Source organism: Pongo abelii, chromosome 10 (assembly GCF_028885655.2).
Source record: "Pongo abelii isolate AG06213 chromosome 10, NHGRI_mPonAbe1-v2.0_pri, whole genome shotgun sequence".
NCBI classification, from domain to species: Eukaryota; Metazoa; Chordata; class Mammalia; order Primates; family Hominidae; genus Pongo; species Pongo abelii.
Window position 1 is genome coordinate 74512424 of NC_071995.2, and position 24858 is coordinate 74537281.

Consider the following 24858-nt stretch of genomic DNA (forward strand, 5'->3'; position numbering starts at 1 on the left):
CAGATTCACAAAGCACATTCTTAGAGAACTACAAAGAACTTAGACTCCCACACAATAATAGTGGGAGACTTTAACACCCCACTGTCAATATTAGACAGATCAACGAGACAGAAAATTAACAAGGATATTTAGGACTTGAACTCAGCTCTGGATCAAGCAGCCCTAATAGACATCTACGTAACTCTCCACCCCAAATCAACAGAATATACATTCTTCTCAGCACCACATCGCACATATTCTCAAATTGACCATATAATTGGAAGTAAAACACTCCTCGGCAAATGCAAAAGAACGGAAATCATAACAAAAAGTCTCTCAGACCACAGTGCAATCAAATTAGAACTCAGGATTAAGAAAGTCACTCAAAACCACACAACCACATGGAAAATGAACAACCTGCTCTTGAATGACTACTGGGTAAATAACCAAATTAAGGCAGAAATAAATAAGTTCTTTGAAACCAATGAGAACAAAGACACAACATACCAGAATCTCTGGCACATGGCTAAAGCAGTGTTTAGAGGGAAATTTATAGCACTAAATGCCCACAGGAGAAAGTGGGAAAGATCTAAAATCGACACCCTAACATCACAATAAAAAGAACTAGAGAAGCAAAAGCAAACAAATTCAAAAGCTAGCAGAAGACAAGCAATAACTAAGATCAGAGCAAAACTGAAGGAGATAGAGACACGAAAAACCCTTAAAAAAAAATCAATGAATCCAGAAGCTGGTTTTTTGAAAAGATTAACAAAACAGACCACTAGCTAGACTAATAAAGAAGAAAAGAGAGAAGAATCAAATAGACACAATAAAAAATGATAAAGGGGAGGTCACCACTAATCCCACAGAAATACAAACTACCATCAGAGAGTACTAAAAACACCTCTACGCAAATAAACTAGAAAATCTGGAAGAAAGAATAAATTCCTGGACACATACACCCTCCCAAGACTAAACCTGGAAGAAGTCGAATCCCTCAGTAGACCAATAACAAGTTCTGAAATTGAGGCAGTAATTAATAGCCTACCAACCAAAAAAAAGCCCAGGACCAGACGGATTCACAGCTGAATTCTACCAGAGGTACAAAGAGGAGCTGGTACCATTCCTTCTGAAACTATTCCAAACCAAAAGAAAAAGAGGGACTCCTCCCCAACTCATTTGATAAGGCCAGCACAATCCTGATACCAAAACCTGGCAGAGACACAACAAAAAAAATTTCAGGTCAATATCCCTGATGAACATCAATGCAAAAATCCTCAATAAAATACTGTCAAACCGAATCCAGCAGCATATCAAAAAGCTGATCCACCAAGATCAAGTCGGTTTCATCCTTGGGATGCAAGGCAGCTTCAACATATGCAAATCAATAAACGTAATCCATCACATAAACAGAACCAATGACAAAAACCACATGATTGTCTCAACAGATGCCGAAAAGGCCTTTAATAAAATTCAACATCCCTTCATGCTAAAAACTCTCAATAAACTAGTTATCTATGGAACGTATCTCAAAATAATAAGAGCTATTTATGACAAACCCACAGCCAATATCATACTGAGTGGGCAAAAGCTGGAAGCATTCTCTTTGAAAACCAGCACAAGACAAGGATGCCTTCTCTCACCACTCCTATTCAACACAGTACTGGAAGTTCTGGCCAGGGCAATCAGGCAAGAGAAAGGAATAAAGGGTATTCAAATAGGAAAACAGGAAGTAAAATTGTCTCTGTTTGCAGATGACATGATTGTACATTTAGAAAACCCCATCGTCTCAGCCCAAAATCTGCTTAAGCTGATAAGCAACTTCAGCAAAGTCTCAGGATACAAAAAAATCAATGTGCAAAAATCACAAGCATTCTTATACACCAATAATAGAGAGCCAAATCATGAGTGAACTCCCATTCACAATTGCTACAAAGAGAATAACATACCTGGGAATACAACTTACAAGGGATGTGAAGGACCTGTTCAAGGATAACTACAAACCACTACTCAGGGAAATAAGAGACGACACAAACAAATGGAAAAACATTCCATGCTCTGGATAGGAAGAATCAATATTGTGAAAATGGCCATACGGCCATAAGTAGTTTACAGATTCAGTGCTATACCCATCAAGCTACCACTGACTTTCTTCACAGAATTAGAAAAAACTACTTTAAATGTCACATGGAACCAAAAAAGAGCCCAAATAGCCAAGACAATCCTAAGCAAAAAGAACAAAGCTGGAGGCATCATGCTACCTGATTTCAAACTATACTACAAGGCTACAGTAACCAAAACAGATATATAGACCGATAGAACAGAACAGAGGCCTCAGAAATAACACCACACATCTACAACCATCTGATCTTGGACAAACCTGACACAAACAAACAATGGGGAAAGGATTCCCTATTTAATAAATGGTGTTGGGAAAACTGGCTAGCCATATGCAGAAAACTGAAACTGGTCTCCTTCCTTCACCTTATACAAATTTAACTCAAGATGGATTAAAGACTTAAACATAAGACCTAAAACCATAAAAATGCAGAAGAAAACCTAGGAAATGCCATTCAGGACACAGGCATGGGCAAAGACTTCATGACTAAAACACCAAAAGCAGTGGCAACAAAAGCCAAAATTGACAAATGGGATCTAATTAAACTACAGAGCTTCTGCAAAGCAAAAGAGTCTGTCATCAGAGTGAACAGGCAACCTACAGAATGGGAGAAAATTTTTGCCATCTATCCATCTGACAAAGGCTAATATCCAGAATCTACAAGGAACTTAAACAAATTTATGAGAAAAAAAAAACAACCCCATCGAAAAGTGGGCAAAGGATATGAACAGATACTTTTCAAAAGAAGACATTTATGCGGCCAACAAACACATGAAAAAAATCATCACTGGTCATTAGAGAAATGCAAATCAAAACCACAACGAAATACCATCTCATGCCAGTTAGAATGGCAATTATTAAAAAGTCAGGAAACAACAGATGCTGGAGAGGATGTGGAGAAATAGGAACGCTTTTACACTGTTGGTGGGAGTGTAAATTAGTTCAACCATTGTGGAAGACAGTGTGGTGATTCCTCAAGGATCTAGAACTAGAAATACCATTTGACCCAGCAATCACATTACTGGGTATATACCGAACGATTATAAATCATTCTACTATAAAGACACATGCACACGTATGTTTATTTTGGCACTATTCACAATAGCAAAGACTTGGAACCAACCCAACTGCCCATCAGTGATCAACTGGATAAAGAAAATCTGGCATATATACACCATAGAATACTACGCAGCCATAAAAAAGGATGAGTTAATGTCCTTTGCAGGGACATGGATGAAGCTGGAAACCATCATTCTCAGCAAACTAACACAGGAACAGAAAACCAAATACCGCATGTTTTTACTCATAAGTGGGAGCTGAACAATGAGAACACATGGACACAGGGAGGGGAACATCACACACCAGGACCTGTCGGTGGGTGGGAGGCTAGGGGAGTGATAGCATTAGGAGAAATACCTAATGTAGATGATGGGTTGATGGGTGCAGCAAACCACCATGGCATGTGTATACCTATGTAACAAACCTGCACATTCTGTGCTTGTATCCCAGAACTTAAAGTATAATTAAAATAAATTAATTAATTGACCATGGATGTCTGGCTTGACATTTAGACACTGAATTCTACTCCATTGGTCAATATGCCTATTCTTACATAAGTACCACATTCCTTCAATTACTGTAGCTTTATAGTAAGTTTTGAAATCGAAAAGTGAGAGTCCTCTTTATACTTCTTTTTCAAAATTGTTTTGGCTATTTGTGGCCCCTTGCAATTCCATGTGAATTTGAAAATCTGCTTTCCCATTTTTGCAAAAAAAGGCTTGGAATATTGACATGGACTGTGGCGAATCTGTAGGTTGCTTTTAGTAGTACTGTTACATTCTTATTTTTTTGAGACAGGATCTCACTCTCTCTCCCAGGCTGGAGTATAGTAGTGCCGTCATGACACTTGACCTCTCTGGGCTCAGGTGATCCTCCCACCTCAGCTTCCCAAGTAGCTGAGACTACAGGCATGTGCCACCATGCCCAGCTAATTTTTCTATTTTTTGTAGAGACAGAGTTTTGCCATGTGGTCCAGTCTGGTCTCAAACTCCTGGGCTCAAGCAATCCCTCCGCCTCAGCCTCCCAAAGTGCTGAGGTTACAGGCATGAGCCACTGCGCCTGGCCAAAATCTTAACAATATTAACCTTTTCTACCTGAGAACATGAGGTGTCTTTCCCTTTATTTAGATGTGCTTTAATTTCTTTAGCAATGTTTTGTAGTTTTCACTGTAGAAGTCTTTCAGCTTCTTGGTTAAATTTGTTCTTTTAGATGCTATTATTGAATTGCTTTCTTAATTTCGAGAGTGTTCATTATTAGAAACACAACTGATTTTTGTGTGTTGATCTTATACCCTGCAATTTTTCTTAAGTTCATTAGCTCTAGTAGCTTTCTATGGATTCTTTGGGATTTTCTATATATAGGATAATGTCACCTGTTAATTAGAGATAGTTTTACTTCCTTGTTTCCAATTGTGATGACTTCTCTTTTTTTTCTTGCTCTGGCTAGAACTTCCAGTACAATGGTAAGTAGGAGTGGTGAAAGTGGGAATGTTTGTCTTGTTTCTGATGTTACGGGGAAGGTTTTCAACCTGTCACCACTGAGTCTACTATTTGTGGGTTCTTCATAAATGCCCTTAATCATGTTGAGGAAGTCTCTTCTCTTCCTAGTTTTATGAGGTCTTTCTTTTGATTATGAAAGGGTGATGGATTTTGTCAAATGACTTTTCTATGCCAATTGAAATGACCATGTGATCTTCCCCCTTCTTAATGTGATATATTACATTGATTTTCTTTCGTGGAACCAACCTTGCATTTCTGGAATAAATTTCACTTGGTCATGGGTGTATAATCTTTCTAACATGTTACTGAATTTTGTTTGCTAGTATTTCGTTAAGGATGTATGAATCTTATTTATAAAGGTTATTGTTTGTAACTTTATTTTCTTGTGATGTCTTTATCTGGCTTTGGCATTAGGGTAATGTTAGCCTCAGAGAATAAGTTAGGAAATGTTCCCATCTCTTCTATTTTCTAGAGTTTGAGAAGGATTTGTGCTTGTTCTTTAAAGTTTTGTAGAATTCACCAGTGCAGCCACCTGATCTTGAGTTTTTCTTTGGAGGTTTTTGGTTACTGATTCAATCTCTTTATTGTTACAGCTCTATTGAGATTTTCTATTTCTTTTTGAGTCAGTTTATGTAATTTGTGAGTTTCTAGGGATTTGTTGGCATACAATTATTCATAGCATTCTCTCATAATCCTATATCTTTATGATTGGTAGTAACATCCCCACTTTAATTTCTGATTTTAGTCATTTGTGTCTTCTTTCTTGTTTCCTTTGCCTAGCTGATGGTTTATCGATTTTGTTGATTTTTATCAAAGAGCAACTTTTGGTTTGGTTTCACAAATTCTATTTTTTTCCTACTCTCTATTTTGTTTATCTGTACTCTAATCTTCATTATTTTCTTCTTCTGCTAGCTTTGGGTTTAGTTTATTCTTCTTTTTCCAGTTTCTCATGGTATGAAGTAAGGTTATTGATTTGAGATCTCTCTTAATGTAGATGTTCACAGATATATATTTTCCTTACCTTTGCTGCATCTCGTAAGTTTTGTTATACTATATTTTTGTTTTCACTTGTCTAAGTATTATCTAATTCCCCTTGTGTTTTTCTTTGACCCATTGAGTTTTTTTGTTTTGTTTTGTTTTGTTTGTTTCTGAGACAAAGTCTCACTCTGTTGCCCAGGCTGGAGTGCAATGGTGTGATCTTGGCTCACCACAACCTCCGTCTCCCAGGTTCACATGATTCTCATGCCTCAACCACCTGAGTAGCTGGGATTTACTGAGACACGTTATATGGTGTAACATATGGTCTATCCTGGAGAATGTTCCACGTACACTTGAGAAGAATGTGTATCCTTCCATGGTTGGGTGGACTGTTCTATGTGTCTGCTAGGTCAGGTTGGTTTACAGTGTGGTTCAAGTTAATCCGTTTCCTCCTTATTGATCTTCTATCTAGAGGTTCTACCCATTATTAAAAGTAGTTTACTGAATTCTTCATCTATTGTTATAGAGCTGTTTCCATCTTCCAATTCTGTCAGTTTGCTTTGTATATTTTGGGGCTCTGTTGATTGGTATGTGTGTGTATATATATATATGAATTGACCCTTTTATCAATACGCCATATTCTTTTTGTCTCTTGTAAAAATTTTTGACTTAAAGTCTATTTAGTCTGACATTAGTATAACCACCTCAGTTTTCCTTTGGTTACTACTGGCCACCTCAGTTTTCCTTTGGTTACTATTTGCACATATTTTTTTCCAACCTTTCATTTTACTCTATTTCTGCCTATGGATTTAAAGTGAATCTCTTGTACACAGCAAATAGTTGGGTCATGTTTATTTTAATCAATTTTTACAATCTGTCTTTTGCTCAGAGAGTTTAATCTATTTACATTTTAAAGTAACTACTGATAAGAACTTACTTCTGATTTTGCTGTTTTCTATGTCACATACGTTTTTTGTTTCTTATTTACTCCATTACTGCCTGCTTTTGTGTCTGCTTCCTGTGTAAACTGTTTCAATTCCCTTCTCATTTTCTTTTGTGTGTATTTTTTTAGATATTTTATTTGTGGTTACTATGGGGATGACATTTACACCTACCTCTACAACAATCTAGTTTGAGTTGATACCAACTTAACTTCAGTAGTACATAAAAACTTTCCTCCTATACAGCTCCATCCTCTCTGCTTTTATGTTGTAATGAACTATATCTTTATACATTGTATGTCTGATAACAAAGATATGTAATTAAATTATTTTTCATTCATTTATTTTTTAAGTCCTGCAGGAAATAAAAAGTGGACTTACAAACTAAAATTACAATAGCACTAGCTTTTATATTTGTCCAACTATTTACTGAAAATCTTTATTTCTTCATACAGCTTTGAGTTTCATTTTATTATATATTTCCCTTAGCATTTTTTTGTAGGGCAGGTCTAGTGGTAATCAACTCCCTCAGCTTTTATCTGGGAATGTCTTAATTTCTCCCCCATTTTCGAATGACAGTTTTGCCAGATACAGAATTCTTGACTGACAAGTTTTTTCTTCTACTACTTTAAATATGTCTTCTCATTGCCTTCTGGCCCCCATGGTTTCTATGATCCCCAGTGTATGTGATAAGTTGCTTCTCTCTGCTGATTTTAAGACTCTCTTTGGCTTTTGACAGTTTGTTGTGGTGTGGGTCTCTCTGAGATCATCCTACTTGGAGTTTGTTGAGCTTCTTGAATTTGTAGAGTTATATCTTCCACCAAATTTGGGGATTGCGGGGTCTTCTTTCCTTAAATATTCTTCATTCATTTCTCTGTCTTCTCTTTGTGGAACTCCCATAATGCAATGATAACCCACTTGATGGTATCCCACGGGTCCTTTAGGCTCTGTTCACGTCACTTCATTCACTTTTCTTTCTCCTCCTCAGACTGGATAATTTCTATGGTCTTATCTCTAAGTTTCCTGATCCTGTCTTAGGCTTGCTCATATCTGCTTTTGAATATCTCTAGTGAATTTTCATTTTTGTTATACTTTTCAGCTCCAGAATTTGTTTGGCTCCCTTGAATAATTTGTCTTTATTGATTTTCTCAGAGATGAGTGCCTGTCTAAGTCCTTCAGGTAGTATCCTGACAGGTTAGGACAGACATACACAATTGTGTATGAGGTCCACTCTGCTCCTTCTGGAACTAGGGACTTACACTGGCAACGCACAATTGTGTATGAGGTCCACTCTGCTCCTTCTGGAACTAGGGACTTACACTGGCAACACAGGGGCTCTTCAAGACTGCTACTGCACTGGCATGGACCTGGGGCAAGGGCAGGTAAAATGCCACAAAGCTTTCCTCTCTTTGCACTTTCTTGACCAGTGTTCACTTGGTTGCTGAACACCTCTGACTGTTTTCCAGAGTTGTGGCAAATTGAGTTGACAGTTTTTGCTTGTTTTCTGATGTTTCTTTGGGGTAAGAAGAGTTCAGAGCTGCCTATTTTGCTCACCCAAAATTTTAAATTTTGAAACCAAATTTTAAATGTTGGTTGCTATAGATACTAAAGATTTAACAGATTTATATACCTAGTGTATCTAGTTTTTTATTACATACCATTGGAGTACGATGTTTCACTTTGGTCTGAATAACACCATCTTTTTCAAACTGTATCATATCATTAAGTGGGTCCCATGGTCGGGTACTACATAAATGAAAAAAAAAAATTTGCTCAATGACTAAACAAAGAACTTCAAAACTTTCTATGATTCAATTTTATTAATAATTATATACATAGTTCTAATAATGAGATTTCCCCATATCTAATCTTCAGATCCTCAACTTATTTTATAGGCTAACTTCTATCATAGAGTCAAGCTTATAATGAATGCAAAACCAAGTTTAAAAATCTCACACTAATATACATGGTTTAATTAAATAAAAACTACTCCAGCAACAAATATTCTAGAAATAAAGGCAACAAACCATGCTAATACATTGTTTGAAATAAACTATTTTAAGTTACTTACTCTGCAAACTTGTAATGCCATTCTCCTGTGAGTGGATCAAGTTCAAATAATTTGCAAGACCACTCTTCATTTTTTATTTTCCGATCCCTGGCAGCTTGTCTTTGAGCTTCTTCCAAAACATACTTCTCTTGGGTAGCTTCAGTTTGGTCTTTGGCATTTATGGCTCGAGTTACCCGTTGCCAGAGTCTAATACATGTGCAAAAATATTAAAAGTATTAAAAATGCAACAGAAAATAAAATCTATATAGAATAGGCTTCAAATCCCTTGTAGAGAAAATAATGCTCACATGAATTTCTGACTTTGACAACACTTACGCTCATAGGCTTAGAAATGAGTCAAGATATAAATCCAGTCCCTTGAGTAGAGAGAGACCTGTTCATAAGTGGAGACTAAATTTTTTTACTTGGCAAGAGAAACTTACTACATAGACTCTTAAACTCATGGTAGTAAGTGTTGCTGGCTCAAGATGATAGGAATGTAATGAAGGTAAAGCTCAGGAATCTACGCTTTTAGCAAGCTTCCTAGATGTGTCTTACACTGTTTTAAGATCCACTGGCTTCATAAAGATCCATTAATGTAATGCAGTGCTTCTCAAGTTTGGATCCATGAATTATCAGAGAATTTTTATAATCAGAATCTCTGGGGTCAGGCCCAAGTATTGATATATTTTTTAAATGTTTCCCCAAAATATCTTAATGTATTGCTAGTGTTGAGAACCACTGGTTTAACAGAAAAGACTACTGAGGTAAAATGATTTCCCCTACTAGTTCTTTCTTCTGTTAAATAAAAGTATGTCTATATCCTAACCCATCTAGAAAGGCAGCATGTTAAAACCAGAAAAGGCTATGGGATCAGATAGACTTGAGTCAAGTCCTAGAGCTGCCACTTCTTAGCTGGTGCACTTAAAGTTATTTATCCTAAGTCTCATTTCCTCATCTTCAAATATGCTGAATTATATACTCTCACAAATTATCATATGTATGCCTTGGCAAAGCTTATCTCTGGATAAAGAACATCAAATGGTTATGGCTGAGACAGAATTTTTAGAACTGGTACATATACATTCTTCCATCTTTGAAAGCCTCAATTTCGAGTGTAGAAGGGAAGGTACACAAAGACTTGAATTCCCATGAGAGAGAATGATATGTATGTACAAACATGTAGGGAGGACAAAGTTGCATAATGAGTACTAAGTGCCTAGCAAAATATCTCTTACACATAAGTCTCTTTCTCTTAACACAAAGATATAATAACAATAAAATGGGGAATGTATACAATATTTCTGATTCAAAAATATAAGCCATCTAGCAAGAAGTTCATGACTTAAGAACAGAAATGATAGCCTTAATTATTACCCAACTAATAAATTCTATAGAAGCCAGTCCATCCAGTAACTTTATTTTTGTTTCAGAGAATGGAACAGAAGTAGATTCTGCACCACTCCCTTTACCTAGAGTTCTAATGCCTAAACCAGGTTAGAAAACAGTTGCCAGGTAGAAACTAAGAGTCACTAATTAGTCCTGTAATCTCATTTAAACAAAAACGTTCTTTTCTTTCTTTCTTTTTTTTAAGGTGCGGAGCAATTGAGAAAGAAAAAAATGAGTAGTTTTGAGCTACAGAAAAGCAAGACGATTTATATCATATTTGACATTCATATATACAAAAACAGAATACTGTCACATTCCACAAATGATAAACTATTTTGCTGAATTAAGATATGACAGAAGAAAGGTGACAAAATGACCATATCATTAAGGAATTGAAAAACTACTCTCTGATCTTTATGAAGTTAGCTGTAAAACAGTATACTTACTTCTCTGATTCAAAATCTCCCTGTTCTTCAAATTTTACAGTGTGCCTTATTAATCTCCATTGCTTAATGTCAGGTGTTGGATTCCAGAAAACCTCTGAATTATCAGTCTTTTTATCAGTAATAAAAACTTCACTATCCTATATTTAAAGAAATTCAAAATTAATGTAGAGAATTATACTTAGAAGGCAACTATATAGTATAGTAATATGATGGTGATAATTTCTTCTGGTTAATCCTCCAGTTAAAAGCATTTTTAAAACAAATATAACTAGCACTTTTCCAAAAACTCCAAGTTTCTTATCATTTTTATAAAAACATTAAGATTGAATATGTAATACTAGTTAATTAAAAAGAATTTGGTTGAATATCCAGTTTGTGAAATTTTGTAAGTTTTACTTAATAAATTTCAAACATTACACACAAAGCCTCAATAACCATCTCCAAACTGTCCAAGTAGAGCATAATATTTGTTGCAGCTACAATGAGATACTGTTGACTATCCATGGATTCAATATACTCCAACATACACACACACATCCCTCTGAAAGAGCCTTTCCTAGCATTAAAAATTTGAGGTCTATCTCTATCAAATAATCTTTCTATCTAAGACATGGACGGTCTTGCTCTCTTGTGTAGGCTGGAGTGCAGTGGTGCTATCTACCTTATCTATCTAATCTATTTTACCTATCTAATTTATCTACCTGTTTATCCATCCTTCTCCTCTCTCTCTCTCTGTCATCTCTCACTCTCATCTCTCTCTCTCATCTCTATCTTATCTATCTGTCTGAGACAGGGTCTTGCTCTCTCGCCCAGGCTGGAGTGCAGTAGCACAATCATGGCTCACTGCAGCTTCTACCTCTCAGGCTCAAGCAATCTTCCTGCCTTAGCTTCCTGAGTAGCTGGGACAGGCATGTGCCATCATGCCCATCTAATTTTTTTTTTTTTATTTTTAGTAGAGAAGAGGTCTCGTTATGTCACCCAGGCTGATCTCAAACTCCTGAGCTTCCCAAAGTGCTGGAATTATACATGTGAGCCACCCCACTCAGACAGAAATTTCATTTTTTAAAAATGACTGCTGTTTTATCTTTTTTCCAGAAGACGCTCAGATTTAAGGCAATTAAAAAAAATTTTCAGAGTGTATGTGGCCACTTAGCGGAGTCCCTAACTAGTTTCACTCTCTCATATTTCTCAACATTTTCTGCTTACTGCATGCAGAAAGGAGCATATACTCAGTGCTCATAGTATGGTATATCCATGCAGTACCATGATTCTTTTTATTCATTTAAGCATCTCTTAACAAAATTACATAAATATGAATTTAGGTTAGCAGAGAAGTAAATAAAAGCCATTGCTCTCACACACTACTATATCCTTTCCATGTTCCACTGAAAGGAATATAACTCTAATTGGAACTATGCCTCTTTCTTCTATGTGAGTAGAGCGCTGTGCATAAAAGCACAGCCCTGGGGCCAGGGTTCCTGGGCTTTAATTCTTGTTCCACCACCTACTTTGAGCAAATTATGTGAATTCTCTGTGCCTCAGCGTCCTCTTCTGTAAAATGGGGACAATAATAAACAATAATAAAATGGGCATGGCACCTATATACTCACCTCATAGTGTTATATGTTATAAATATTAAATCAGTTAATATGAGTAACATTCTTAAATAATGCAGTAAGTCATATATAAGTGTTAGCTATTTCTACTGATTTTAAAGTTTTGGAAATAAAATATTACACAAAATTAATTATTGTTGATAACAGATCAACACCAAAATATCTGCTATTAAGATGAAGCTTATGTTAAATAGTGATGTTTTCAGCAACAGAATAAGTTTTAAATTTTAAATGTGATTTTTTTTTTCCCCACAGAATAAAATTCTTTTTGTAAAGCTCATATACAAAATACTTACCCAATGACCTTCCAAAGTAGCTAGGACTTCTTTTCCCAGTTTAAGTTTCCCTGATATTTGATTAACACAGTCACTACTCCCTAGGAATGGCTTTTAAACAAGAAAATGTTAAACATTTTACTTTTCACTTATATTTACATATAATGTAAAACCAAAACAAAAAAACCCAACAAAAATTACTTGTATAGTTACAGTACTCTTGAATGCACAAGCAGTAAAAAATACTGACTCAAATTTTAGTTAGAAATGTTTAATAAGAAATATGAATTGCTGCTATAAAAAATAGGATAAAACAAGCAGACTATATTAAATCAAAATAAACATATTAAGAAAGATCACACTGATATAACTGACTCATGTTCCATGTATGCTCAACTCCTGTGTCCTCCCCTAACTGTCAAGACTGTGCCCTATCAATGTGACGTTATCTTAAGCAATAACAACTCAGTAAACCTAAGGGAATTAACGATCCATTGAAATAAATAACACCTCTTCCTTAAAAAACAAACAAAAGTAAAACACATAGCTAAAAAAAGCCTCCAAAAAACAAAATTAGAAGGAATATATTGAGTTACCATAATGCCTTACTAACATCTCTCCTTAGAGACAAAATTTTGATGCTCCAATGTAATATTTAAAGGCGTCATATATACTTAAGAACTCATTCATCATGATCTTCAAACATTATCATCACCATACAAGCAAAATTTTGCCAAGGTGAAAGAAAAATAAAATAAAAGACATTGCATCAAATAATACTTAAGAGGTCTTTTTTATCAGAGCAAAATTGCTTATCAGCTGGATATCAACATAGCAGCAATTTAGTAATAAATATTACTAGTTCACAGAAATATTTTTATCTGAATATACTATTGTTCAAGAACAATTAATTCACATTAAGTTCTCAAATTTCCCTTTCATTTTGAGGCAGACAAAAATTTCCAAAGATGGCCTTGACAATATGTACCCTCTCCCCTTCAGCCCACATACTCTTCCTCAAGGAGACCTTGCCACTCTCCCAATGAGAAGTGGGGTCTATATTTCTTCTCCTTGAATTTGGCTGGTCTTACAATTCTCCAAATAACAGAAGATAGTGGAAGTGATATAATTTGGCTTCTCAGGCTAGGTCATGGAAAGCAAATGCAGCTTCTGCCTTGCTCACTGGGGCACTTGCACTTTGAAACCCTCAACTGCCAAGTAAGAAGTCTACTTTGAGGATGTCATGCTGTCAGGAAACCAAGTCACAGGGAAAGGCCATGTATACAGGTGCTCAGATTAGCAGTCCTAGTCCTTCGGTCACCCTAGACCAGGTATCAGATATGTAAGTGATAAGCCTTCAGGTGATTACAGTCCCTAACTATTGAGTCACCCATGGCCTACAAAGTCTTTCTGAGACCCCAGACATTATGAAGCAGAGATAAGCTATCCCCAATATACCCTGTTCAAATTTTTGACCCACAGAACTCATGAGGAACAGCACATAGTTATTAAGTCTGTGAGTTTTAGAGTAACTTATTACACAGAAATAGTGACTAATACAACTGTGCCTTGGTTTACACAGCTAGACTGCAAGATGACACATATCTTCTGGTATTTGGTAAAAACAATCCTTTAATTTACTAGGAAATTTCTATCCAATCACTTCTTAAATCTCATCTTCCATATAATACCCACAGTTTTATTAATTAAGATGAAAAACAAAAAAAGTCTTTTGTGTTAATTTGAATTTTCCAAGGCTGCTATCTTAGGCTATCCGAAGATATTCACCCAGCCTTGCCCTTATTCCTTAGATGCACTTATCCTTTACGTGACATAAATTGTGTTCTTACATTTAGTCCTTAATTAGGAAATACATGGTGCCCTTTATTCAATATTTATTGTACGGCTCTCCTTTAGCTAGGTGATACCTACTACATTGTCTACTAACCTTTAGTTTAAATTCAAGTATTGCACTGTATCCAGTTTTTTGACATGTAATATTGACTGTTCCACCAAGCTCCAGTGTCATTGTACCATAAAGAATTCCTAAAGGAAAAAGATTTGACAAAAAATTGAAGAGAAAGTATAGTATATGGCTCACAATAAACAGTTTAGTAATCTAATCTCCTTTTAGGAGAAACATAACTCAAAATCACTCTGTCCCACTCAAATGAAAATCTATAATATAGACATAAAGTTGGTTCTGTAGGATATAAATAGATAACAGCTGATTCACATTATGTGCAGATTCCCTATCTGTAAATTCACCTACTCAGTAAAATATCAATATCCACAGTGCTTCTGTAGTCATTTGGAGACATGTGCAGAGTAGCGAAAAATTTGAGTCACCCAATGCACACATTCTGAGCTGAGGCTGAGCAAGGCAAACACTCTTGTTTCAGCTCCCACATTGTTAAAAAAAAAAAAAAAAAGTGTCCTTTTTGCAGTGTATTTAGTATCATGTTTTCACATTTTGTGCTTTTCATTGGTGGTTTTGCTGTTTAAAATGGACCCACATGTAGTGTTGCAGTGCTGTCTAGTGTTCCTAAGTGCAAGAAAGCTATACTGTATCTTACAGGGAAAATGTGTGTTAAAAGCTACGTCTAGGCTTTAGTTCTGTTGGCTGTTAGTTCAATGTTAATGAATAAATAATATGTAATTAATGTTATAATTACATCAGGTTTCTTTAAATAGAAGCATACATAAAACAAGGTTATGTACTGATTAATTGGCTGATGAAAATGTTAGGACAAGAGGCTCACAGGAATCCAATCTCATACTCCCCCAGGAGCAATGGCTCAGTATTTGCTAACTCAGTGGTGACTTTATGTAACATAACTACTGCAAATAACAAGAATCAAATGCATAAGCAAAGCAAACAAAAAACTACAAAATAAGTTCTGTGGTTAAAAGCTGGGGAAACTCTGGGTTTAACAAAGCTAAACAGGTTGTGCGTGTATCTGCTGTTGGTCTAAGATGTTAAGGCAGCCTTTAACATGCAATGTACAATATTATCTTTTGAGAGGGGAACAGACTATGCAATGTTTCTCATACTTATTTGGCTATGGAACTCTTATTTTACAAAACAATTTGTGAAACTAGTGACTTGGGGGAACACACCTTAGAAAACATACAGGGTGAAACATCTTATAAAAATCATTTCATATGCTCATTTGCAAGCGGTTATAACTTCTTTTCTTTTTCCATGCATTGCTATAAAAAATTTTCCCTATTGTAAGCTAAGTAGGGCATAGATATCTACATGGAATATAATTTTATTTTTTCTAAATGATAGAAAATTTAAAAATATGTGTTCTTATCAATTCATAATTAAAGATATTTCACTCCATGCTTACTTCAAGAACTATACTTGAAGCTCTAAGAATAATCTAGACTGAGGCCGTAAGTTAGCCTCTTTTGTACATGCTGGGTTGGCCTTCGATAAGATTCAACTCTCCGAGGTTTCTCAGCTGTGAAATAAGGCCATATCAAATAATTTCTTTTTTTAAAAATTACACTTTAAGTTCTGGGATACATGGGCAGAACGTGCAGCTTTGTTATATAGGCATACACGTGCCATGGTGGTTTGCTGCACCTATCAACCCATCATCTACATTATGTATTTCTCCTAATGCTATCCCTCCCCTTGCCCCCCACCTCCCAATAGGTCCCAGTATATGATGTTCCCCTCCCTGTGCCCATGTGTTCTCATTGTTCAACTCCCACTTATGAGTGAGATCATGTGGTGTTTGGTTTTCTGTTTCTGTGTTAGTTTCCTGAGAATGATGGTTTCCAGCCTCATCCATGTCCCTGCAAAGGACATAAACTCATCCTTTTTTATGGCTGCATAGTATTCCACGGTGTGTATGTGCCACATTTTCTTTATCCAGTTTATCACTGATGGGCATTTGGGTTGGTTCCAAGTCTTTGCTATTGTGAATAGTGCTGCAATAAACATACGTGTGCATGTGTCTTTATAGCAGAATAATTTATAACCCTTTGGGTATATACCCAGTAATGTGATTGCTGGGTCAAATGGTATTTCTAGTTCTAGATCCTTGAGGGATCGCCACACTGTCTTCCACAATAGTTGAACAAATTTACACACCCACCAACAGTGTAAAAGCATTCCTATTTGTGCACATCCTCTCCAGCATCTGTTATTGCCTGACTTCTTAATGATCAGCATTCTAACTGGCATGAGATGCTATCTCATTAGTGGTTTGGTTTGCATTTCTCTAATGACCAGTGATAATGAGCTTTTTTTCATGTTGGTCACATAAATGTCTTCTTTTGAAAAGTGTCTGTTCGTATCCTTTGCCCACTTTTCATAGTGAATAATTTCTATGTTTTCATGAATCAGTTCCCAAAATAGAGGATAATTACCAAAAAAGTTATTTTTAAGATTTTAAGAAACCGGTTGGAAGGGAGGATATACATCATGACCACACTAAGCTGATGCAAAATAGTTGAAAGTTCAGAGTGCAGAGGTAAACCACCTGGGTTCAGATCCTGACTTGCTACATTTTAGCTGTGTGATCTCAGACATATTAACCTCTCTGTGCTTCATTTTTCCTCTTCTAAAAAAGGGAATAACAATATTTCTATTTTATAGGAGCTGCTGAAATGATTAAATAAATGCATTGAACAGTTGGGTGCCTAGCATGTTGTAATGTTGTATATGACAATTATTATGTAATACCTTTATCTGTATTTTAAATAATGGGGCAAAAAGCATAATACATTAAGAAATTGCCAAATGAGGGTGAGAAAAATCTTTTAAAAACTTGGTACATTAAAAAATAGTAAATTAAAATTTTTAAAAAGCATGGTGGTGCAAAAAGATGAAAATCATCTTTACAGATTCTGAAATAATAGACAGTTTTGTCAAATTTGAAAATTCGCACATCAGGCAAGTGCAAAGAAATTCCATTATGATAAATCAGTCTCTTCTGACTAAAGTACATATCACAAAAATTCCACTACAGGTGAATTAATTCACCACAGAAATATTCAGCAAATGACAGCAATAATCTTAAATATCTGTAAACCAAGGATGCTTTCAAACAAAATGTAAGTCTGACTCCATCAATCACAAAGCGTAACAAATCACAGCTACACACATTTACTTAAAAGGAAAGCTTAATATCTAATTCAAGTATAGAAAATATTTACCTTTACAATGAGCATACGGCATTGTCATTACATAATCTTCACCTCTATTCAAGAAAGTTAACCGTGCTTCTCCCTCTAATATTGCAGATAATGAGTTTCCTGAAATAAAATGTTGTTTATTAAATTTCACAAAACTTATTCAACCAATTCAAAACAAACAAAATATATTTAGAACACCTACCAGACATCTACAGTGGAAAGTCTTAAAAATGTCTCAATCTTGATGTGCCCAAACATGTATTCATTACCTTAGATCCAAAACATATTTCATCCATATTCTCATTTTTACATAATGACTACTTTTAAAAGATACAGTTATGTGCTTTTTTTTTTTTTTGAGATGGAGTCTCTGTCACTCTGTTGCCCAGGCTGGAGTGCAGTGGAGTGATCTCGACTCACTGCAATCTCCACCTCCAGGGTTCAGCAATTCTCCTGTCTCAGCCTCCTGAGTGGCTGGGATTACAGGTGTGCACCACCATACCCAGCTAATTTTTATATTTGTAGTAGAGACAGGGTTTCCCCATGTTGGCCAAGCTGATTTTAACTCCTGACCTTGGGTGATCTGCCCACCTTGGCCTCCCAAAGTGCTGGGATTACAGGCATGAGCCACTGCACCCAGCCTGTTGTATGAGAGTTATAAGAAAATGAGAAAACATGTAGAATACTTAATAAAACACTGTTTCACTGTATAGCCTAATTTTCTTTTTTGAATAAAACCATTATTTTTTAGCTGTAAGTCACATTACTTACAAATCTCAAGCTTTAAATGCTTATAATTAATCCTATAGACAATTTAGAAAAATAAAAAATATATATAAAGCACCAAAATGCAGTCAACGATAAAATACTATGGTAATTTCTTCTAAGTTTTCTCCTGTATGCATTTTCTCTCCTTCTATTCTCAGCTTTACTGAAGTATAAATTTACATACAGTAACTAACCCATTTTAAGTGTGAAATTTGAGTTCTGGAAATTGCAGAGTCATATAACCACCACCGCAATCAAGACATAGAACTTCCCACTATCCCCAAAAAGTTCCTCCTTGCCCCTGAGCAGTCAGTCCTTTCCCTTAGCCCCAGGACACCAATGGTCCATTTTAAATCACTGGCTTTACCTATTCTAGAATTCTGTACAGATGGCATTATAGAATATGTAGCTTGCTGTGTTTTACTTCCTTCAATTAGCACAATGTCTTTCAGGTTCATCCACATTGTTGTATAAGAATTCTATTCCTTTTTATTGCTAGTTAGCATTCTGTAATTGTGATTATTTCCTTACTAGTTGATGGTCATTAAGTTGTGTTTAGTCCTGGATTGTTATGAATAATATTGTGTATACTTAAGAACATTTATGTACAAGTCTTTATGTAGACATCTATTTTCATTTTTCATGGGTAAATACCTAGGAGTGGAATTTCTGAGTTTATGGTAAATGTTATGTTTAACTATGGACAATCATTTCTCCCATGTCAAAAAACATTTGACCATATGTACAGGTCTACATCTGAACTCTATTCCATCCCATTAATTTATATATCTACCATTACGTCAATTCCACACTGTAATGATTACCTTAGCTTTATACTAAAATCAGGCAGTGAAAGACCTATCTTGTTCTTTTTCAAAATTGTTTGGCTGTTTTGGGTCCTTGACTTTTCAACGTAATTTGAGAGCCAACTTGCCAATATCTTCAAAAAAGCCTGCTTAGATTATGATTAGGATTGCAGAGTCTATGGCTCAATTAAGGGAGCTCTATTATCTTACCACTATTAAATATCTCAATATATAAACATAGCCTATCTATCCATTTATTTGGATCTTCTTTAATTTTCCTCAGCAATGTTTTAGTCTTCAGCATACAGGACTTACACATCTTTTATTAAATTTATTTTTAAATATATTATTTGGATGCTATTATAATTGGAGTTGTTTTTAAATTTCATTCTGAGCCAGGCATGATGATGTGTGCCTGTAATCCCAGCTACTCAGGAGGCTGAGGTGAGAGGATCCCTTGAGCTCAGGAGTTTGAGACCAGCAACATAGTGAGACACTGTCTCAAAAAAAAAAAAAAAAAAAAAAATCCCTCTGCAAGTATTCATTTCTAGTATATAGAAATACAACTGATTTTTCTTTTTTGCCCATGCATCTTGAGACCTTACTAAATTCACTTATTAGTTGTATGAGCTTTTTTTGTATATTCTTGAAGATTTTCTATGTAATCTGGTATATAAATAGCTTATCTTCTTCCTTTCAATCTGTATGCTATTTTTCCCTTTAATTTGCCTACTGCATTGGCTAGGACCTCTAATACAATTTTGTATAGAAGTAATGAGAATAAACATCCTTGCCTTGTTCTTCATCTTAGGTAGAAATTATTCAATTTTCACCTTAAAAGTATGAAGTTGGCTATATATTTTTCACAGATGCCTTTAATCTAGTCCTAGTTCCTTGAGGACTAAGAAATAAATAGGTGTTGAATTCTGTCAAATCATTTTTTCATATCTATCGAAATCACACTTTTCTTCTCTGTTGTTCTATTAATATGGTAAATTACATTGTTTATCAGATGATAAACCAACCTCGTATTCCTGAGATAAAATCCATTTCATCATGATATATTATTCTTTTAATATACTGATCATGATACCTTTATTTATATATATATGTCCATATATTATTCTTCCTATATGTTGATTTGTTACTACTTAAGAATTTTTACATGTATATTCATAAAGGATATTAGATCTGCAGTTTATTTTCTTGTAATCTCTGGTTTGGGGATCAGGATAATCCTGGCCTCATAAAATGATCTGAGGAGTGTTATTGCTTCTTCTATTTCTGCCAAAAATTGTGTAGAACTGTTATTTCTGCCTTAAATCTTTAGAAGAACTCAAGACATCTGGGCCTGGTGTATATCCTTGAAGAAAGATTTTAAATTACTAAATCAATTTATCTGATATAAGGCTATTACAATTTTACACTGCTTATTGGGTCAGCTGTGGTAATTTGTGTCTCTTAAGAAATTTGTCCATTTCAAATTTCTGTCTCTTTTAATTCTGTCTATTTTTGCTTCATTGAAGTTCTGTGATTAGGTACACAGGCATTCATGATTATTATGTTATCCTGACGTACTGAACTTTTTTATTTCATTATGAAATGTTCTTTATCTCTATTAACACTTTTTGTTTTGAAATCTATTTTATTAATATACTCACTCAATCCTACTTGTACTTAATACTTGCATAGTTTAGCTTTTAACTTTTACTTTCCATTTACTTTCTTTTTTTTCTCCTTTTTTGAGACAGAGTCTTGCTCTTGTTGCCCAGGCTGGAGTGCAGTGGCGTGATCTCAGCTCATTGCAACCTCTGCCTCCCAGGTTCAAGTGATTCTCCTGCCTTAGCACTCCAAGTAGCTGGGATTACAGGTGTACACCACCATGCCCAGCTAATTTTTGTATTTTTAGTAGAGACAGGGTTTCACCATTTTGGCCCGGCTAGTATCGAACTCCTGACCTCAGGTGATCCACCCACCTTGGTCTCCCGAAGTGCTGGGATTACAGGCCTGAGCCACCATGCGCGGCCTACTTTCCATTTACTTTCAACCTATTTGTGTGTCTACATTTAAGGTATGTTGGTCCTTGCTGTTTTAGCTAATCTGATAATCACTGTCTTTAAATGAGATTATTTGGGCCATTAAGACTGATACAACCATATTATTGGGTTTTAGTCTATCATTTTGCTATGTGTTTTCTATCTGTCCCCTCTGATTTTTGTTCCTTGATTGGGCTTTCCTGTTTCTTTTATACATTATTTAAATTATTGTTTAAATTTTTTAAAGAATTTCATTTTAATTTTCTTACTGACTTTTTACCTATACTTTTTGGTGGCTATTTTTCTTTGTGTGTGTGTGTGTGTGTTTGCTCTAGTGTACGGCTTCTCAGTGGTAGCACTACTGACATTTAGGGGACTGGATAATTATTTATTGTAGGGGGTTGTCCTGTGCATTGCAGATGTTTAGCAGCATTCCTGGCATCTACCTACTGGATCTCCCAACTGTGAGAACCCAAAATGTCTTCAGACATTGCCAAATGTCTCCTGAGGAGAACCACTGCTTTAGGGATTACAATATTTATCTTTAAAATGTCACAGTCGGCTGGGTGCAGTGGCTCACGCCTGTATCCCAGCACTTTGGGAGGCTGAGGCGGGTGGATCACTCGAGGTCAGGAGTTCGACACCAGCCTGACCAACATGGTGAAACCCCATCTCTACTAAAAATACAAAAATTAGCTGGGTGTGGTGGTGGGCACCTGTAATCCCAGGTACTTGGGAGGCTGAGGCACGAGAATCGCTTGAACCCAGGAGGCAGAGGTTGCAGTGAGCCGAGATTGTGCCATTGCACTCACAGTTAATCTTTTACCACTTTATATAGAATAGAAAATTTTGCTATCTCTAGGTCCATTCTCTTCCAGGGTTGTGTACTGTAGTTACATGTGTTAAATCTGCATATGTTATAAAACTCACAAGATAATGCTGACCTTTCTGTTTTGAATGGTTACATGTATTAAAAGGAAAAAATAAGAAAAAATGTCTTTTGAATTTACCCATATGTTTACCAATTCTGACGATCTTAAATTCATTCTGGATTTAATAGATTCTTTCAAATTATAAAGGAACAGATAGCTCTGATGTATATAAATTGTACTATAACACAGAAAAAAGGCCCACTGATGAAGTAATCCCAGAAAGTGAGCTATGCACCTCATACTCAATAAAAATTTCTATAAGGGTAGAACACACACTCAGAAAAGCCATTTATACTATAGTTAGGGTAGAAGAATGGAGGCATGAAAGGTGAAGTAGGTAAGAAATATATCAAATATGAAATATATATAAACTTAAGGGGAAAAAAACAAGCAATCACCATCTTAAACAAAACAAGGTTAAAAAAAAAAAAAAGAAAAAAACCCAAAACGAACATCAAGGGAAATAAAAGACACCTGGAAGAAATATAACAATACACACCAGGTTCCTGATCAAAAACTACTCTTAGATATCCCTGTCGCAGACTTAACTATGGCTCACCACACGCTCAGGTAACCAGACCTTGGATTTCTGTTTACATACTTTATTTTTCCTTTTTTATTATAACGATTTTTTTCACTCAGGTTTAAAATTCTTTGGTTGAAATTTAACTGTTCTTCTTCATTTAAATATTTTTTAAAACCATATAAAAGCATTTTAAGGTTATATATGTTTTACTGGTATATAGCTTTGGCAATGATTTGTTTGAACTGTCAAAGTTTTTATATTAATGTTTCCTACTGTAACCATTTCTCTATTTTCCCTTGTACTTGCAAACAGTTTTTTTGGTATGTTATTTAGTCCAAAGTTAAACATATTTACTGATAGACCCTGGGCCAGGTATCGTAACCATACTTGGATTCTTCCTCTCTGTTCAAAGACTAAAATAGAAAGACTAATCCCTTAGATACACTGAGATGAAACACAAAAAACTGGCCAGACTAAAGGCAAAAGAAACACTTTATGCACTAAAGGGCTATGATGGGCAATCATTCTGTCTTTTCGTAAGTAATGTTTGTGATATATTTACATATATGTGATGAATACATAAGCCACACCTTTATTTATGAGAGGGCAGAAAAAAGCCATTATTCAAGGAAAGATGATACTTAAAATGACAAACTCCTTGTTGAAAACAGCCCATGACATTGCCTAAATAAAAGCTCACCAGAAAATAATACCTCCCAGGAGAGGGTGCAAGTTGGGATGGAAAAACTCACCATAAAACTTGGACTTAGCCAGGATACTACCACTAAGGCAAAATCCATCTTTTCGATTACTAACATAAAAGGCAGATATTGGTGGATGATGGGACACCTATTAAACATAAGAAAAAACATGCATATATAAAATATAAAAACATGTTTATATAAAATATAAAAAGATAAGCATATTATTGTGCCATTATCAAAAGTTCAAGTCTTATAATGAGTAAGAAAAAACATTTAATAAGTAGTAAAATTAAATATTGATGGTTATAGTAACCAGCCTCCTGTCTCCTAATGAGACCCACCCTCCTGGTAGTCACATAGGCCCCTCTTATACTGTACTGAAGTTGGTTTGTGTGGAAGTGACACTATGTAACTTCTGAGATTAGGTTACAAAGCACCGTCCATGCTGGGGGCTGTCTCTCTGCCTGTCTCTCAATCATTAGTTCTGAAAAGCCAGCTTTGAGATTGTGAAAAACCCTACAGAGAGGCCTATGCGGTGAGGAACTGAGTTCTTCTGTCAACAGCCAGGTGATGAACCTGGACGTGAATCTTCCAGCCCAGTCAAGCCTGTAGATGACTGCAAAGCTGGCTGACAGTTTGACTGCAAGCTCGTTAGAGATCCTGAGCAGGAACCACCCAGCTAAGCAGCTCTCAGATTCCTGAACCTCATCATATGAGATAATAAATACTGCTTTAACCCATTCAGTTTTGGCACTAATTTTTTAGACAGCAATGGATAACTAATACAGTGATTAGTCTTCATATGGATTACTGAATGACTATAGGAAACAAAAACAAAAAACATGTTATTTAATAATCTAATGCCTTCAACAATATATTTACCTCTAACGTTCTCTTACATGAGACAAACTAAAATCAGCATTTCAAGCTTCTTAATTTCATGAAGAATTAAATCATTGAGTTTTTAAAAATTAATATAGATAAGTGGTTTTGACTTGAGGGGGTTATCAAAACCTCTAGGAGAAGAAGGTTTTTCAAAGAACACACGGTCTTTTCATTCTCCTTACACTCAAAGTGAGAATTACCATAATAAGGAGCCACTGTTATTGAAAGAGAATGTCGTATTCCTCAAGTTTATGTAGACAGAAGACTGAAAATCATGATTATGGATGTATATGAGTTCAAATTAATGAAAGTTTAAAAACTAAAATATTTTCTGTCTGTATACAACAAAAAGAGAGGTATCATAGGGGAGAAGAGGGAATTAAAGAAGCTAACAATTCAATTAGGAAAATAAATATTCTGTAAAAAGGTGAAGGATACAAATGTTAAAATAATCACAAAAAACAATACAGAAGTTTGAGAAGAGAAAAATCACTGGGAGCTGCAGTCATGTGCATCACGAAGGATAAGCGGGTCAGGGTTTGTTTAGATAAAGAATAGCTAAGAAGAAATACTGGAGTGCGAGAATTAAATTTAAAAATGAGGAAAGAAAGTGCTAGATCAGGTTACCTAGTCATGAACTGCACAGGTTTGACTACTGTGGAGAGCTAGAAAGGTATTAATTTGAGATACATTTGG

General features: G+C 35.4%; 1 protein-coding gene across 8 annotated transcripts in view; it reads right to left on the reverse strand.

Annotated features, from left to right (window-relative positions):
* OSBPL8 (oxysterol binding protein like 8) overlaps nucleotides 1-24858 on the reverse strand; it is a 215296-nt gene that overhangs the window by 14625 nt on the left and 175813 nt on the right. For all 8 annotated transcript variants that reach the window (XM_009248048.4, XM_009248045.4, XM_054526369.2 and 5 more), the window contains 7 exon segments: nucleotides 23326-23422; nucleotides 17527-17625; nucleotides 14300-14397; nucleotides 12373-12462; nucleotides 10461-10597; nucleotides 8647-8832; nucleotides 8234-8321 (listed from right to left, as the gene is read on the reverse strand). In XM_009248048.4, coding sequence (XP_009246323.1) covers nucleotides 8234-8321; nucleotides 8647-8832; nucleotides 10461-10597; nucleotides 12373-12462; nucleotides 14300-14397; nucleotides 17527-17625; nucleotides 23326-23422 — 795 coding nt within the window.